The sequence below is a fragment of the Danio rerio genome, chromosome 15, assembly GCF_049306965.1.
Source record: "Danio rerio strain Tuebingen ecotype United States chromosome 15, GRCz12tu, whole genome shotgun sequence".
In the NCBI taxonomy this organism is placed as follows: domain Eukaryota; kingdom Metazoa; phylum Chordata; class Actinopteri; order Cypriniformes; family Danionidae; genus Danio; species Danio rerio.
In genome coordinates, this window is record NC_133190.1 from 27011234 (window position 1) to 27030168 (window position 18935).

General features: G+C 35.6%; 2 protein-coding genes across 2 annotated transcripts in view; both read left to right on the forward strand.

Moving 5' to 3' along the window:
• The window catches only part of sez6b (seizure related 6 homolog b), a 335386-nt gene extending 330198 nt beyond the window's left edge, over positions 1-5188 (forward strand). The window contains exon 18 of the mRNA XM_073923756.1: positions 157-5188. The gene's annotated coding sequence lies outside the window, so the exon portion shown is untranslated. The remainder of the gene's footprint in view (positions 1-156) is intronic.
• A 215-nt stretch (positions 5189-5403) lies between these two features.
• phf12b (PHD finger protein 12b) lies at positions 5404-18753 on the forward strand. Its single transcript, XM_002664624.8, has 15 exons — positions 5404-6057; positions 7985-8163; positions 9980-10052; positions 11023-11440; positions 11521-11641; positions 12635-12767; positions 12986-13150; positions 13382-13534; positions 13613-14180; positions 14670-14777; positions 14914-15072; positions 15158-15256; positions 17265-17347; positions 17460-17598; positions 17682-18753. Exons 1-15 carry the CDS (start codon positions 5992-5994, stop codon positions 18044-18046), a joined length of 2829 nt encoding a protein of 942 aa, XP_002664670.2. The 5' UTR covers positions 5404-5991; the 3' UTR covers positions 18047-18753.
• The last annotated feature ends 182 nt before the right edge of the window (positions 18754-18935 follow it).

Sequence of the window (18935 nt, forward strand, 5' to 3'; positions counted from 1 at the left end):
TCTCCATTTTTAGCGTCTCTCTTTTGTGTTTTTGTTTCCAACATGCACTGGTTTTGTTACATACATAATCCCACCTGGCACAAAATGCAATTATATATGAACACGTGAATTTCTTGAAAATCTGAAAAATGTGTTTTTTGTTTGTCTGATCCGCAGGATACGAGAGAATATGAAGTCTCCATTTAAATAAAACCACGCTTGTTTTAGCATGGAAGACCGCAAGCCTTTCTCTGCCTTGTGGAAGATCTCAGTTCCTCTCACATCTTGTGTAGCCAACTCTGCTCTTAATCTCACCTACCTTCTCATCTTTTTTCCCATCTGCTGTAAATAGCACCTCGCTTCTGAGGACTTCCACAAGCCAAGAGTGTGGACAACATGATATTATTTTTGTAGCGCTTCAATAGCCATGGCCTAGCAGACTTGCTTGTACAGTTTTTACCCGTAATTGAGCCAAATTCAAAAAGGAATTGGATAAAATGACAGGCAATAGGGGAAACCATGATATTTATGTTACTGTTGTCTCTCTTTAAACACTTTTGCTTTTTTTTTACTTGACATTTTTTGACTTGCAACACCCCGAGAGGCTTTGTAAGATTCAAAAAAAGTTGAAATATGAGAAATGGCTGCAATTGTGAAATACAAATGATGTCCATTCTCATTGAAAATGAAGTAATTGCACGATAAATGGTCAGTTATAAAAAATAAAACATTTCATTTTCTGGTGATAATGTGCTTCCATTATAATGGTATATTCTACCATTCAAATGTTTGGTGTTTATATGATTATTAAAAGGTGCAGTTGGTTATCTGTCAAAATGCTAACCATTAGCATAATACCAAGGTCACTCCTCTTGAAATCACATACATGCATCATAAAGATAACAGTTCTACTAGATCATGTCATTCTCCAGTGAGAACTTTATAGTACTTTATAGTATCGAACCAAAAACTGTATTATATCTAGCACGCTTTCAGTTGTGTAGCAAGCAAAACTTGACATAATGTGCAATATTTCATGCACGCAAGATTTGCTGGTCTCACTCTCTCACATGCTTCTTCCTAAAGAAACTATTGTATGCTGGTGTGGTGGGATATCGACTCCCCCCTGCAATCGAGTCCGCTTAGGACCCCTAAGGGATCATCTGTGGTGAATGCCTGATCAAAAGCTATCATTGTGATACCTTGTTGTGTGGTTAATTAGAGCTGCGTTAGCTTTGTGTAGCCAGGAGGCTAACGGTAGGCAGGGGCGTTGTGGAAATATTAAAAGTGGGAGGGGGGAGCTGTATGAAATCCAAAAATTTACATTCTTAATCACCTGTTTCTAAATAGTCTATCTCTAAAATTGAGGGGGACGTATGCCGCCAGCCCCCATTATCCACTCTCCAGTAGGATCACTCACGGACCCAATCTCAGGGGGGACTCATAACACTGGCAGCGTGCAGGATTTACTCTTATTACTAAGCCATACTTACCTGTTATTTCCGACCGAATATTCAGAGTAGCGGTAAACAATAGGGAGCACGTCACAGGCTGTCACTGCTTTTTAAAAGTGAACCAATGTGAATATAAAACCATCTTCACCTCAGTAAAGCAGGCTAGGTGGTATAATGCTTTTACTTATGTTTTGTTGTTAAACTAAATACAAATCTACATCATTGATGCTGTAAAAGGTACCTTATGAAATTGAAAATAGTCACAATAATCGTTCGCCGGAAGAGTTCAGTGGGTGAACAACACTTCTGTGCATATAACCCATTCGTGAAACAACATAATCTATATCAGCTTTGCGTGACTAAAATAGTTTTAAAGCAGAACATTACCTGTCTTCAAGAAAGCCTTCAGCCATGGTGCCATCCTTCCACCAGCATGCAAAAGCAACTCCAACACTGACTCAGTATTTTAAAAGTTTTGATTCCGCATTTGGTTTTACTGCTGTCACTCTCTCACGTCCACATGCAAACGGCAGATCTGTGTGAACAGGGGTGCACAGATGTACAAATCTACATTCAAATAGAATTATGGGAATTGGGATGAACATTTTTGTCTATGCCTTACCCAGAATATAAAAGTACATATGAATACATTTAGATAATTTACTTTAATCAGTACTATTGGAATGTGCACAGACTTTCAACCAGCACAACAAAAAATATTTCTGAAGATAATCTCCTACTGCACCTTTAATGTTTTTGATGATGAAGGTGTGTTATAAAGGGATGGTTCAGCCAAAAAATTGAAATTTACTGATGATTTACTCACCCTCAAGTGGTTTCAAACCTTTATTAGTTTCCTTTTTCTGTTAAACACAAAAAAGTTTTGTAAAGAAAGCTGAAAACCTGTAACCTCTGACTTCCATAGTAGGAAAAACAGATGAATGATATTATGGTAATAATAACATTGTATGAATACAGCTGCAGTTATTTTTTGTAAATACCTATATTTATTTATTTATTTATATACGTCGATTTTTCTCTTGTTGTTGTTTATTTAATACAAAGTTCAAAGCAACAGCATTTTTTTGAAACTGAAATGTTTTGCAGCAATATAAAAGTCTTTATTTTCATGGTAGGTCCATTTTTAAAAAACAATCCCTAAAAAGAGGATAAATGTTGCACTAAACTTTTGAGTGGTCATAAATGGGGAGCTTTTATTAATTTGCCATACATGTACTGCAAATTCACACTTTAATAAAACATTAAACCTAAGCATGATTTACAATTACATTTTTTCAGATTTTGCACATTATGAAAATGAGATGTTTTATAAAAGCTGTACAAAAACCGTCAGCCAATTTTATCAAGTGTTGTATTTTGCATGGCAGCTGGTACATCTGTATCCAGTGATGTGAAGTGGGTCCCTTTTTTAATTGGTTGATTTATAGTTACCTTATTTATGACTCGCTTCTGTGTACAGTAACAAAAGAAAGACAGCTAGGGAAAAAAATTTGACAGTAAAGTCAATGTACAGTTTGTTCTTGTAAATCATCCCTCCTTCACTCAATTGGCTCTGTTGTTGTTATTTTTTATTATTATTATTATTTTATTTCTTTCAATTTATTTTTGTATGTTTTTATACATATTATGGAACAAAATAACAATATTCTTTCAATGGGCACTCTTAATATATAAATAAGAATGTACATAAAATTTGTATTAGATATGCTTAAATGTATGTATATATGAGGTTTATCTATTATAGAATAGATCTTTGATCATCATTTCACACTGTCAGTCAATATCAATGAAGACGGATCACTTAAAACAGTTCTGTACTTGGTCTCCATATGAATGTTGTCTGTATTATGGATTGAAATATTGTCATTTCAATGTAATTAGCAAAAGCTGCCAAAAACATCACTACTGATCACATGACAAACTTGCATCGTGAGTGTATGTTTCAGTGTGTCACTTTCTCTGAATTTCGGTAATCTAAGAAACAACATTTAATGGATGTCAAGGAACTCTATTTTGTCCAAGTAACATTAATAAATCTGAAATAGTTGCAGATATTACATTCATATTTATTGAATTATAACATGAGCTGTTCTCATATGTAAGTGCTGAAATTTCAGAGTGGAAGAACAAAATGTATTGTTTATTTTATTTTTATTATTATTTTATTATTTTTTATTTTTTTATTTATTTATTTTTTATGTTCAGGGCCCAGTTTTTCAAAAGTAATCCAGTGGGATTTTGGATCATGGATTGTATCAAATCTTGGAAATGACTTATTCAAAAGTAACAAAGGGATTTTGAATTAAGATCAGACCATGAAATCCAATCTTGTATCAAACCTGCCCTTTGGGCTAGTCAAAACTTTGAACTCAAATTGAGATCTATATCATCCAAAAACAACAACAGCAACAACAACAACAGGATTATCCTGATCCCATAAAAAGGGTGGATTCAGTTGTGATTTTTATGAACCAAATAAATGTAAAAGGTTTATTTTTTAAATAAATGATCACAAACTTCAGAATTATTATAATCAAAGCAGTGTTGTATTAGAACAAACTAAGAAATGTAAAATGTTTGTTGATTGCAGTGTTTCTATTTCTTAGCATTAAAACAAACAATGGCTGTTAGTGGTCGCTGGTATTTTGACTAGCTGTTGTTCTTTGCTAAGCCAGTAGGCTACACTGTTTTCCCTTAAGCAGAGATTCCCAAAATAGGGCTGACGGATAGAGGACAATGCAGGAATTGTGGTGACAAGTCAAGGCAAAGGCAGATTTTTCTTGGCAAGTGTATTCAGCATTAAACCCCATTTTTGCCTTGTTTTTATTGTAATAATTTAAAAATTTATACTGCATTAGTTATTGCGATTTAAAGTATTTTTGGTTGTTGTTTTTTTTATATAAGTTAAGAAATTACCCAATAATATTTGTTTTTTTTTGGCCCTTCATATGAAAAAGTTTAGGCACCCCTGTATTTAAGGCTCTGGTAAAATGGATTTGGTAATCTTGAAATTTGGTATTTAGATCACAATGATCCAATGTTCCTTTAAAAGACTGTCATAAAAAATATATAGATCAGTTAATCCTGGATAACAAAGCATGAGATTTCCAAATCTGGACCAATTTGAAACTTTTTTTGAAAAACTGGGCCCAGGTGACAGAAATTAAGACATCTCTTGACATAATCCTCTTTTTTTATTTAATAAAATTATGAGTTAAATGTCAATGTTTTTTTCTATAAAAGGTCTGATAACATTTCTTACAAATTCTAAATTCAAATATTGTCATTTTTTGCATTATTATTATTTGGAAATAAATTACAGTGGCTCTCAAAAGCAAATGTTTTCATTTGATGTAATTGAATCAGGGTTATATTTCAGATTTTGATATCTTAACTCAGATTGAAACATTGGTGTTTTGTGTTATATTATACAGGGGGAAAGCATTGGGGGAAGATTTGTCATAATTTGAAAGAAATGTCCTCACTTCATGATAAAACAAAAAGTAATTTTACTCAAATGCTCAATTTTTGGCATTTTTGCTCTAAATGACAAAACGTATATGTTTTTATTTTGTTATTCAATCATTGGATCATGGGATATTCCTATCGGGCTTTGGGATTGTCACAAATCAAAATAATGTATTTTATTTTTATTTACTTTGTCGTACTGTACTGTAATTATTACCACAGCATTGTCAGAGCATATCTCCAATTAAAAATGATATTCCATCACATACGATGCAGTCGTGTTTGTTCTTCACAAAGCTTTATGTTCCCTTTCTAAAATCCCCCACTGTGCTTCAAAGAGAAAACATGACCTGCAGGCTCGGAGATCTGCTGTTAATCTGGCAAACTAACGCTAGGTGGCAGCCTTCTCCTCTCCCTCTCTGCACGCATGCGCAGACTTCATTCCAACCCCGCTAGAGTCGAGTCAGAGGAGGGCAACGCCAGCAGTTAGCATAGCTACTAGCAATGGCTTTTCATAACAACACCTCTGCTCTTCGTCGCTGTCATCTGAACACCATCTATGAGTTTTTCCGCACATGAAGACATAACCGCCGACAATCAACCCAGCGGACGTGCTTTGCAACAGAGAGCGCTTTTTTCGCCAGTATGCGATGGGGACAGACAGCTGTGGATTTCTACACGCATCTTTGCTGGCGGCGGCTGCTGAAGCGGAGGATGCTGCTAGGCTAGCGAGCTAGGCCTTCACATCCCAACAGAAACCCTTCAAAACCGACCCAGACAGCAACTTGCATTCAAAAAACGGGAACTATATTTGCACTTAAATGAGAGTTTGATCATTTCTTCAGCTCTCGTTGTGTAACGAAGCTTCGGCGACCTGTGCGCTTTTGTTTGTTGATAGCCGCTTGCTAGCCGAACATCGAGCAGCCGATCCGCTATCTTGCTTGATTATCGAGCAGTTTATTTTGTCCAGGACGGTTTTAAGGACAGCAGGTGAACTCCCCGAGTGGGTTCTGGGGAAAGCGAGGGGGACTGTAGGGTTGTGTGTTAATGATACAGTTCGGCAGTGTGAATGTGGGACAAAATGGAGACCCCGAAGATTCTGTACGATTTGGACACGTCTGGGGGCCTAATGGAGGTAAGCCTGTCTGCCCTTCAGCCGTGCCTCAAATCACTGCATTATGAGAGTTGCTTATTCCCGGACAAAAGATTAAATGGCTCGAGATGATAATAAGTTGTAGAATGGGAATAAGGCAGAAATAAGTGTGGACCTTGTTGAGTTTATGCAGAGCTGGCCTCTGGGCCTGTTGAAGAAATCTGGCTGACTGGATGGGTAGAAACAAGGACAGAACTACATATATGGATGCAACTATTAAATGAATAGAAATAATATGGAAGGAAATCCATATTATGCAAAGTTTAGAAACAGTAACGTTGGGTTGTCTGCTTGAAAGAAGATTTTTCTTTTACCCAAGCCTGTAAGTTATTTGTGTAATCAAAAATAATTTGTTTTTAAGTAACTATTTTCTATGGGAATTTATTTTTCAATGTTTTTAACTAGTTGGATTTAAAAGTTGCATTGTCATTCTCAATAGTAAATTTTTCAGTGTCCAAAAATCTTTTAGAAATAAATTTAGTATCCAGATCAAGAAACAAGTCCTATCTTTACTATATTTAATTGTGGGCTTAACATTATTGTGAGAACCATAACCTAGTGCCATCCAAATGTACTATTAAATCTGTTTATTTTAGTAATAGTTTTATTGTTTATATTTTCAATCTGTAAATGTGTTAGATTAATTTTTATTATTAAATTCTCTCTCTCTCTCTCTCTCTCTCTCTCTCTCTCTCTCTCTCTACATTTCAAATTCAGCTTTTAATCACAAGGAATACATTTTGATTTAAAATAAGGCTGACATTAAGAATATGCTATGTTGGGCCGGTATAGTATTGTGATACTGCTCTAATACAGGAGTTCCCAAACTTTTCAGCCCGCGACCCCCAAAATAACAATGCCAGTGACTCGCGACCCCCAATATCCTTTGAGGTGGTTATAAATACAGAAACCTTGCATGCAATGACGCAGACACACCAATTAAATTTGTGTCAGTGCTTTAAATGTGTCAGAAAGTATAACCTGATGTTATAAAATCAAAATGCATCTGACGCTATTGCTGCCTTTAATATAATGTAATTACCTCAGGGGTCGCAATCCAATAGAACTAGTAACTATAAGCTACTATAGTAACATAGTATATAGTAACTATAAACGACTATTTTTATTTTCAGTATAGTTATAGATACAATATGTTAATTCTTATGGTTTAATAAAAATAATTAGATTTTTGGAAATCACCAGGTGACCCCCCTTCATTGCCCCGCGACCCCTCGGGGGGTCCCGACCCCCACTTTGAGAAACACTGCTCTAATATATTCTTTTTAAATGTGTGGGTAAAAAAAATAAATAAAATTTTTACCTATTTGAAGACAAGAAATTTTAGTTTAAGAAGCATTTAAAATATTTTGGAGCAGTAAACATGTCAGGCTAAATAATTCAAATAAATCATTGACTTTTGCCGTCTTCATCAGTTTCAAAAACAGATTTCTTTACAGTTTAAAATGCCATCATTGGATATCTTTTCTGCTGCATATACTGTTGTCCTAAAATGCTTAAAAAACACACACACACACACACACACACACACACACACACACATATATATATATATATATATATATATATATATATATATATATATATATATATATATATATATATTTTTTTTTTTTTTTTTTTTTTTTTTAAACACATACACACCTTCGGGAACAGTAAAGCAGAGAATTTTGTCAGTTTTAAAACTTTGACCTTTCCAAACCACCGTATACCTTGAAAACGGTTATCGTACATGCCTAGCTGTGTTATGATTCGAAATACCAGTTGAATGTGTGAAGGGACCCTTAGACTTTCTGTTTTCTGGTGTCTGTCTCATTTCAGGATTTATGTACATTAAGTACATTCATGCATGTTTTTGTAAATAAAAAATATTTTTGCCAATCTGTTTCAGCAAATTCAACAGCTCCTTGCACCTCCGCGCTCTGAGGATGGAGAAAAGAGACGCAAACCCGAGAGGGAAACTAGAAGAGGAGGCCGAGCCACGAATCACGACACCTGTGACAGCTGCCGTGAGGGAGGAGATCTGCTCTGCTGTGATCACTGTCCCGCTGCCTTTCACTTGCAATGCTGGTAGGTTTGCAGTGTGTTTTAATAGCATTTAGACTTAACAGCAATGGTCCAGGCCAGATGACTAAACTAAATAGCAAGTATAAACACATAAAAATACATTTATGTATGTGTATTTATGCTGCTGGTTCTTAAAGGGATAGTTCACCCAAAACATTTTCACAAAAGATGATGTTTAAAAAAATTCCAAAAACCCGTAACTATTGACACTAGAGCATTTGATTTCCCTATTATAAAAGGCAATGTTTACAAGTTTTCAGCTTCTTTTTTCAACATGTCTTTTTTTAAAGAAAGAAACCCCTACATGTTTGAAACAAGTAAAAGGTGAGAAAATTATGACAGAGTTAAAAACAAATTGGAGAACTATTTATTTAAAGATGAAAATGATAGTTATCTATTTGGCTGAAATGGATTAAGAGAGTGTCCTGAAAGCAATAATTGTACTGTTTGGTAATGATTTTATGCTGCAGTAGTTTTGTAGCAATTTATAGTTGTCAATTTGTAACGCAACTTTAAATTTGAAAGTTTTAAAATGATTTTTAAAAGTCTTCTTTCATATTTGGCTGTATTTATTTTTTTATGTCTTGTATTATAAATAGACATTTCTGCAACACTTTAGAAATTTTAATTGTTATTTTAATTAGTGAAATGTGTCCTTACTGTAATTATTATTTATTATAAGTCTTTCTCAATTACATAATTTTTTTTAACTTGGATTTATTTATTAATATTTTTTGATAATGTGGGTGCCAATGAAAATATTCTAGTCAATAGAGACTATAGACCCCTAGGGGATGCTATTGAAGATGTTTAGAGAAAAATTACAAAATAAAAATAATTCTGCATAGTTTAATGAAAATGGATTACAATTAGCAATCAAACAACATTGTTGCTGATTATTTTTAATGTTACATTTTTAGAGTATATATTAAGCCTTCATGCCAGAAACCAAATATAGGCGTCTTACATTTTAGGACGGTGGTCTATTTAGGGTTCTGAGGCGTCTAGAAGATTTAAAACCACCGATTTAAAGAACAGCACTATCAAAAAATAGTTGCACATATTTGCTGTAAATTTTATGACTCCTATTTGTACGTATTGTTTTATCCACATCGCCACCCACTTGTTCAAGAAAAGAGTGAAAATGTTTTCTTTCTACTGCTTGACACTGGCCGCTTGAGCTGAAGTATTAACAAACATTTACTCTTCTAATGGAGATTTTGTTTGATGGAATCACTCCTGCCTCATTTCATTTGATAGCTGTTTAATGATTGTTTTCTGCCGTCTCCTACTAAGCAGACTTTTACTGCTGTTGTCCTGTGTTTATCACTAAAGGGAATGTATATGTATTGTTATTCCACAACTCGGTCCTGAGGGGAGATTTGTTCAGTTGTGCTTCGCATTAAATTGATCCAGCCTTTCTCTCGGCTGATGCAATATAGAGCTAGTCTACAGTGAAACAAAAAAGAATCGCTGTTGCTTCTTTTGTGGCAAATCAGTAGCATTGCATCATTTGTGCCATGCAACCTAAATATTGCAATAAGTTCTTCTGGTTCAGCCTGTTTTAACTGGTAAATTTGCTATATTATGATTGACAAGGCAATTATAGTTTCTTTGTGATTGCACCATTGTGGTTTTCTTTGCATGTGGCACATAAAGTGAAATATCTAAGCTTTCACTGTTTTGCATGTATAAATTGTTTAATTCAGAAGTATTGCTTAATTTACAGCAATCTTATAATGTCTGTTTCTTAACATTAGAGGTGTGAACCTAGTGACATCAAGTTTGAAGTCTGAAAAATGTATTTGATTCTTCTTAGTAATCCACCTTTGAGCAGAGAGATGTTGCCCCCTGGTGACTGGATGTGTCATCGCTGCAGTGTGCGCAAGAAGGTTGGTCAAGTTTGCCCTGGATGGATTTTTATTTGAAGTTTTACTATTCTGTCGGCAGTTTAAATGTGTGCATTTTATAGGGTATTTCAGTAAATTAGTCAATATTCTATCATCAGTTAAGCACCCTCATGTCAACCAACTCCAATAGCAATTGAATAAAACCTGAAAGGTTTCTGTGAGGTAAACAAAACTGACAATTACTACCAAAAGGTCAAAGGGTTGTCATAAAATCAAAAACTCTATATTGGCATTTTTATAGGTATAATGTCATTTGAATTCCGCTTAGTTTAACAACAACAATAAATTTTTTTTAGTAAAGTATCCATTAACTGTTGGTTCTACAACTGCTCTTTTTCCAGATGTTTAGTATTAGTATTTTTTTTTTGCAACAAAACACTATTGGACTATTACTATCGTTGACTATTTTTCATTCTTCATTTGTGTGTCCAAAGTTATTTTGGTTTTATTACAACATAAACATTTGTAAATGAGCAAATAAAATATTTATCCATACATACTCTTCTTGCAAAGACACCAGATACATGCCTTTTGTGCAGATATTGCATGTTCAGTCTTTAGGTATGTGCTAGTACTTGTCAATCAACATGGAATGTAGAAGTGATACAAACTATTGGCCTGGCATGCATAAAATATTAAAAGTAGCTGTTTTTAGCTAGTCATTTTCTCTGATCTGTATGAACTAGGATAATTTTGACATTCTTTTTGTGAAGTGTAATATTTGTCGGGCTCCTATATTATGATAAATATTAAGATAAATTCAGGACGTTCTGTGTACTGCTAGTTTAAATTTTGCATTAAACAAATAGGTTTATACTTGGCATATATACAATATATGATAAATGTTGTTTATAGTGAATACTACTGTTATAATGTTGTTGATTTTTATTTATTTTTTTATTTAAAAAGTTTAAAGAGCAGAACTATAATTCATAATTTTCATCTTTTCTAGAAGCGTGAGCAGAAGGCGGAGCAGGTAAATGGAGCATTGGAGCGGCAGCTATCCAAACGGTCCTCTTCTCCTGCAGCAGAGCTGGAGCTTGGAACCCTGCGTCTGGACGGCCTGCCCTCGGCTGCATCAGGAGGTCTCCGACTAGCTGTTGCACAGGTCCGTCTTCTGGAGCGTCGCACAAGCAGCCGCCCTGGAACACCCACTTCCAATGCATCCACTGATACACCTACTCCCTCAGAACACAACGACGTTGATGAGGACCTGATGGATGTTGAAGAGGATGTGCAGGGCTCTGAATCTGAGAACGCAACACCTCGTCTGAAAAAACCCTTTCAGATGCTGATTGCTGCCGCAATGGAGAGAAACCCTACACAGTTTCAGCTGCCCAGTGAGCTTACATGCACCACTTCACTGCCAGGTAAGACTCGCCCACACCTTTGTGCTTAGTATGCTTAAATTGTGCATTGAATAACTCCTTGTGTGTGCGTTCATCTACAGGCAGCAGTAAGCGCCGAAGGAAAGAGGAAGCAATAGGCAAGAATATGAAGAGACCACAACATGAGCTGGATCCCAGTGGGCTGGTCCCTCTGCCAGTGAAAGTGTGCTTCACCTGTGGCAAGTAAGAAGCCAGATACATTAGACACTATTAGGAACATTGATTTTTAGGTGGCATTTGAGCATTTGTTTTGTCTACATAAAATGTCAAATTATATTGAGCAGTGAACTTGACCAGAAATGTAAATCGCAAACATCTACTCGTTTTTTTATACAAATTTTACACAAACAAATAGAAGCTTTTTTTAAAGACTTCCCTGAATGACATTTTAATATGAGTTGCTGTACTATTAGAAGGTAAAACAAAACCACTAGAGCACTAAACTTTCTGCAGCACTACACAGTCATCAGACTGCCTTTTATATGATTTGAGAAATGCTTTTTAATATAGACATAGAGTGACCTCTAGCAATTTTAATACATAATAAAACAATAAGGCATAGTTTGTACATATAACACAACCTACACCTATTTAAACATTGCACTTTATTTCGACTTAATTTTAAATTTATATCATTTACTCACCTTACAGTTGTCACAAACCTGTTTTGTTTTCTTTTGTTCTGTTGAACAAAATAATTTATTTTGAAATATGTTGGAAACAAAATCATTCACTTTCATGGTGTTTTTTCCTACTATTGAAGTCAGTGGTTGGAGGTGTCTAGCATTTGTCAAAACAGCACCTTTTGTGTTCAACAGATTAAAAGAACCCAGAAAGTTGTGTAACCACCTGAGAGTGTTTAAATAAGTTTTCATTTTTGGGTGAACTATCCCTTTAAAGATACAATGGTAAAATTAGTTTGCACTCTTACACTGAATGACGTTTTTACACATTGGAATTTAATTTCATCCATTTTGTAACATTTTATTTTATAGACACCTAACTAGCATTTTATGATTTCTACTAATAAAATCATTTTTAATATGCTGCAATGTGGCGAATAATAATAAAAAAAAAATCAAATTTGAGTTCGAGACCTTAGGCTGAATGTATCCTTAAGGGTCTCATTGCTATCAGTATAGTTGCAGAGTGCATCAGGTTCTTCTCTCTTCACAGGAGCTGCAGGGTGGCTCCTCTGATCCAGTGTGATTACTGTGCGCTTCTCTTCCACATGGACTGTCTGGACCCCCCTCTCACTGCCATGCCCACTGGGAGATGGATGTGTCCCAACCACGTAGAACACATGGTGGTGAGTGTCTGGCCAGATTTTGTTTGTTTCTTCTAACACACTTTACTATTTTGGAAGCAATAATAACAGCTTGTAATATACTATATAAATATATATTTGGATTTGAAAAGATACCCTGAAGTGCAGCCTTATTTGTTTTTGTTTGGTTTTGTGATTGCTACACTAATCCTAAACTTATGGACTATAATGTGAAATAAATTTGTTAATTTCCGTTTTAGCTAAACCAAAAGAACGTGACCCTCAGCACGCGTTGCCAGGTCTTTGATCATTTCCAGGACCGATTGTCTCAACATGCGGTCAAAGTGGACTTCCTGCGGTGGGTTCACCGCCAGCATCATCCCAACCGCAGGGGTGTTCGGCACATCAAGAAAAAGACATTAAAGGTGGGTACTCGACATGACATTATTTTTTGTGTTTTATTTGTCTTTGAAAACTGAAATACGCATGTTGCTCTGTTCTAAATGATTGATTTGGCTAGAAATGACTCTAAAAAAAACGATTTTTTCCAAATTCTTTCATTCATTAAATGACTCCTAACAGCAGAATATTTCAGGAAAGGTTTACAATCGCTGTATTTTTGTTTTTTTAACTCTGTTGCATTTATATGTTCGTAGGTCCCCAATGCCATTAAGAGTCACTATCAAAATCCCCCTCTGCTGATGGATCAAGTGGGCCTTCGAAATGGTGAGCTGGTTCCAAACGGTTTCATGGAACAAGAATGTTCTTCATCTACCCAACATTTAACCAGTGAAGAGGAGCAAGAGGAGGTAAATGCACTGAATGAATGAATTTTAAAGCGGATGTGCAAACGAATTCTGTATCATTTTTTTATTTTTTTTTCACAGTGGCTTCGTCATGTCATTGCACTTCAGTGCAGTATTATGAAACATTTATCTGCTAAGCAGATGTCATCTTCCCTTCGGGACTCGGAGCAGGCTGATTTATCAGATGCAAAGACGCAGGAGTGTATGGAGATGCAGGAGCTCAGCTCTCAGGACTCTGATTACTTGCAGAGCCGCAGTACAAAAGTTGGCCCCCAGGGGGCCCAAGTGCTGTCCACTATTGTTCCCAAACATCCTGAGAGCTGCAATGAACAATCTAGTCAGGGTGAGGCTGACAGTCCAACAGAGAAGGGCACAGGAGTGAATGGGCCGGTGGCATGTGAAGGTGACACCTGTACGACAGCTGAAACCTCACACAAGCCCAGCAGCCCCTCTAGACGACAGAATCTTGAATCAGCCCTGCCCAACCATGTAGACATAAAGACTGAGAGCAGCAGTCCTTTCAGCTCCTGTATGCAGAGAGATAGTCCGTCTACCAGCCTGCTATCAGGCTCGCCTGCCCGTCATCATGGCTCAACTCTTGGGAACTCTTCCTCAGGGCTGAACAGCAGCTTGTCATCTCAAACTAAAGGTATTAGAGACCACATATTTGTTTCCATCATTCTGTTATACTGCCCTGTGACAAGGGAGGAGATGAGTAAATGAAAGTGTCTTTTCATTATTGGATGAACTGTTTCTTTCAAGTCAATTAATTCTTTTCTGTATTAAAAAGTGTGTTGACTTTTTTCCCGACCGACAAATAACATTTATTTATATATAAATGACTTTTTTGAACTTTTAATATTTATATTGTCCTTTATAGAGTTATTTATTATTTCTGTTTGTTTTATTTATTATGCGCTCGCTGAATCAAAATTCTTAAAAATAAGAACTCCTTAAAACATAATCTATGAATATGCTTTGTTTTATAACATTGTATAGTCGTTTAAAATGTCATTTAGTGTATTGTGACTTTAAGTGATATGTGTAATTCCAAGGATCTGTTGTCCAAATTGAGACTGAATTGTAAGTTAGAGTTTTTAAATCTGCATAAATTTATTATTTCATGTAATATTTTTAGAGAACAAAGTGAGCCCTGACTTAATGTCTGCTGGAAAAGGCTCAACGCTCCCGTCTTCAATAGGCAGCTTATACAGCTACATCAAGAATGTGGTTCAAGGCGATACAGGTGAGAAATCAACATCAATCAGAAGTGCCTTACTATATTTTGCATTTGCTTTCACCGCTATATTAGAACTTGTTTATAATAAACTAAACAATTCCCAGTAAAAACAATAACAGAATATTATTTTTCCAATGTATAGAAGTGGACATGAATAAGCTGGATGAGGAGTTGATCAGACTCCTGGCTTGGCAGAGGATCCAGCAGCTGTTGTCTCCCAAATCACTTCAAGCCTCGAGTAAATGTGGGACTCCTCCAGCTGCCACTGCCTCTCTGTCCAAACCCTCTCTGCATGCAGACGGTAACAATCCTCTCACTCTCATGTCGAGGCTGTGCTAAGTGTTCCTCCAGTCGTAATATATAGCATTCTTTCTGTCTTTTTGCAGCACAAAAAAGGGACGTACAAGCTCGAGCAGTACTATGTCCTTTAACAGGAAAGGGGGCAGCTATCAACATGTGCTATAGAACTCTGTACATAGGAACAGGTATGGTTTACTACAAGCAATGTAATGCATTGAATGAATTCAGCCAAAACACTGACTGATATGTTGCGCATTGGATTATTAAAATGAAAGCCTTAGGTTGCATTTTATTGGCCACAATGTTTCCTAGTGAGATTACAACAATGATCATTTTCCGCTTTTATTTTTAGTTTATCTAAGTTTAATTTAAACATATTATGAATGTGAGACTCTTATTTTTAAAATCGAAAACACAGCAAATACTCTTTGAATAAAGCCAAAGCCATCAGCATCAGATTGGTTTTTCATTTTTTTCCACCCCAATCGCTGGTCAGAATGCAAAATGTGAGATATACACATTATACATTTATTTTTCGCCACCCTGAAGAGGCATAAGGCATCTTTTGTTGTGTATATTGTGAAATTTACCTTGTATGTTTCTAATGAGGCAACAAACTTTTAAGCATTGTGCCATTTGAATCAGGTGTAACAGAACCGCAATAAGGACCCACTAATTCTATGGATGTATTCTGGGGAAATAAATGAGCATATACAACCATTTCTGGATTTTTTTTTTTTTTATTACCTAAGCCATACACCTTTTTTGTGGATATCTGAGAACAATTTAACTTATTGAATTAATGCAGTACATGGCACCTTTTAACTTTAGATACATCAAGAGTGAAAGACCAAAAAAGCTTTTAAGACACGGTCAAAGTTGCCACAGAGCATAGAAAAGTTGTATTCTTTGTAGTCTTTTTCCATTAACAGTATTGCTTGTTTGACATAGTTATTTATTGCAATAGCAAACATGCATTACAAAGTAAAATGTATAAAATGATGCAGTGTCATTAGCTATGTTTCCATCCAAAGATGCAAATTAAATTTAAGCGCATAAAGGATGTGCGAATAAAGCAGCGTTTCCATCCAACAAGTCAAAGAGAATAAAATGATCACTTCCTGATTAACTAGCACCAAATATCTACAGTAAAAATTTAATTTACTACGGTAGGAAAAGCCGCGTCAATCTTTTACTTATTTAATAAATGACTTGCATCTCAGAAGACAAATGCCGACACGCAATGATCATCTGGTGGCATTTAAAGGCATGAGATGCGGAGCACAAACACTCTTTGACAGTTTTAAAGGAAATCAATAATATACTAATACTAAAACGGTTAAGGCATTTTGGAATGACCACAACAACATTTCAGATGCTTTACAATGTGCTCACCTTCCTGGTTTGTCCATTCACACGCATTTTTATATCACAAGATCTATTATAACAAAATCACATTCACTTTTTTAATGCGCATACTGGAACTTGTTCGGGAAAAGTGTTTCCATCGTTGTTTATGCACATCTTTTCTTTTCAAAAAAGTTTATTCTACTTCATTGTGTGCATACATTTTTTTATGCACATTTTTTTTCTTTTTTTTATGATTCAATTTTTATTTTCTTTTTCTTCAATAATTTCACAATACAGTCAGTTTATACATTTTACCTCCTTATTTTATGCACATTTTTTAAAAATGTTGCGCATCTTGCATTTCCATCAACCATTTTTTTTACATGCGCATATCCAAAATGCCTATAAAAATAGGTGGATGGAAACATGGTTATTGTAAGACACTTGGCAACCAACAACACATCTTGTTCTGTATAGTCATGCTTTGGACAATAAAGAAACACTGTTACTTGCAAACATTAATTTCACTATTATGTAAAAAAATCAAATACTGATTGAGAATGGGTCCATTTGAGTGAATTCTGAAATGTACATTCAGGAAAAAATCTACTTGATGGGAGCTGGAAGTTTTTATGAAAGGCTAAAGCTTTGTGTAATGCATTGCATGCCATGCTTGTCCCAGACCACAAATAAAAATAAAACACTGGTGTTCATTGAATGGTGCAGATTATGTAAAAGTTGAATAAACAACCCAGGATTCCCTTTACCTGGATGTTAGAATAGAATGACCATGGCTTAACCACTTCAACTGTGTCAAATTAATGTTTGTTATGTGTTATCCAGGTGCTGAAATGGATGTGTGCCTTACAAACTACGGTCATTGCAATTATGTTTCTGGGAAACATGCCTGCATCTTTTATGATGAAGTGAGTGTTATCCAGTAATTCTGTCTCATTAAAGGCACTTAGGAAGCTCATTTTACTTAATTGTCCAGATCAAGTGAGATGAATGTTCTGAATGTAATTTAATCTCTTGTAGAACACGAAGCATTATGAGCTTCTGAACTACAGTGAACATGGGACAACTGTAGACAATGTGCTTTACTCGTGTGACTTCTCCGACAAACCAAACATCACATCACCTAGTGCACTCGCATCGAAAGTACAAAACAGCATCAGTGAGTACCACCCACATCCTGTTTTCAAAACATAAGCAAAACAATTCTCATAATGCATCATGCCTTATTTGCTAAATCTGCAGGAGGCAACAAGTCAAGGAGGCCGATTGGAGAGGTGTCTACGGAGCCTGTGCCGGTACCCACAGATAGCATGATGAGCAGCCTGGCTCAAGGAGGACCCAAAAACCCTTGCAACTGTAAAGCCAGCAGCTCCAGCTTGATAGGGGGCAGCGGAGCCGGCTGGGAGGGCACAGCTTTGCTTCACCACAGCAGCTGCATCAAAGTGGGATGCTTGCAGTTCCTATTCAGCATAGCGGAGTTTGCTAGCAGCCAACCCAAAAAAGAGGATGCGTCCAGCACCGTTAGCCAAGAAGAGACTCAAGTGGTTGACGTACAAACTCACAAACTCCACCAAATGCCAGTGCTACAGTCTAAGTCTGTATCATAACCCATTCTCTTTTATATATATATATATATATATATATATATATATATATATATATATATATATATATATATATATATATATATATATATATATATATATATAAACTACAATGGACCGTAAGTTTGGAATAGAACACCTTTGATAAAGCGGTTAATTCATCCGTTCGTACTAAGGTATTTTGGAGGATGTGTGTTATGGACAGAGTGTTTGCACATTACATTTCTATCATTTTTTTTATGCAAAACCCTTTTGACTGAGGAGCAGACGTTCGTCCTATAAACCTCACTTGTCGACACCACACCCTGTATATTTTGTGTCAGTACAAGAGGTTTTTATGTACTCTTTTGAACAATATATTTACTCCAAAATATTTTATTTTGTTATAAAAATGTATTGTTCTTTTTTTCTGCAGATTTTTGCACACTAGGTAACTATATGCAGAAGTGCATACATGTGCAAATACCTTTGTAGAATTTATTAGCTGAATCATTGAGCGTTCTGGTTTTCCTCTGGAACTGTCCATTTCTCTGTAGTGTTAGAGCCTCTACAGCCTTAGTTGTGAAGTTCATTTGTGTATAAAGCTAGTTGTTTAACTAAATTGTCTCTTTTTGGTCATGTACATGTGACTGAAGTGTCATTTTGTCAGCAAGAAAACATCTGACATGTATGTCATTACATTGTAAATATATAAAGATTTTTAAATAACAGACTATTCTATGAGTGTTTATAGCTGAGCCCAAAAATAAGCCATTTACACACCCTTGCATTGTTTCATGGCTGTATAATTTTCCTGTGAGCTAAGAAACATATTTTAAAGAATTGTAGAGGTTTATTTAAGTACACCTTTATTTGTATCGGCAAGAAAGTAGTCATCTCAAGATGTGTTCAC

Bases quoted from the DNA above. Each gene is read 5' to 3' on its own strand.
- phf12b (XM_002664624.8), top strand. From the start codon at position 5,992: ATGTGGGACAAAATGGAGACCCCGAAGATTCTGTACGATTTGGACACG. The intron at 13,151-13,381 runs GTGGGTACTCGA...ATATGTTCGTAG, and splicing joins TCAAGAAAAAGACATTAAAG to GTCCCCAATGCCATTAAGAG. The intron at 14,181-14,669 runs GTATTAGAGACC...TAATATTTTTAG, and splicing joins CTTGTCATCTCAAACTAAAG to AGAACAAAGTGAGCCCTGAC.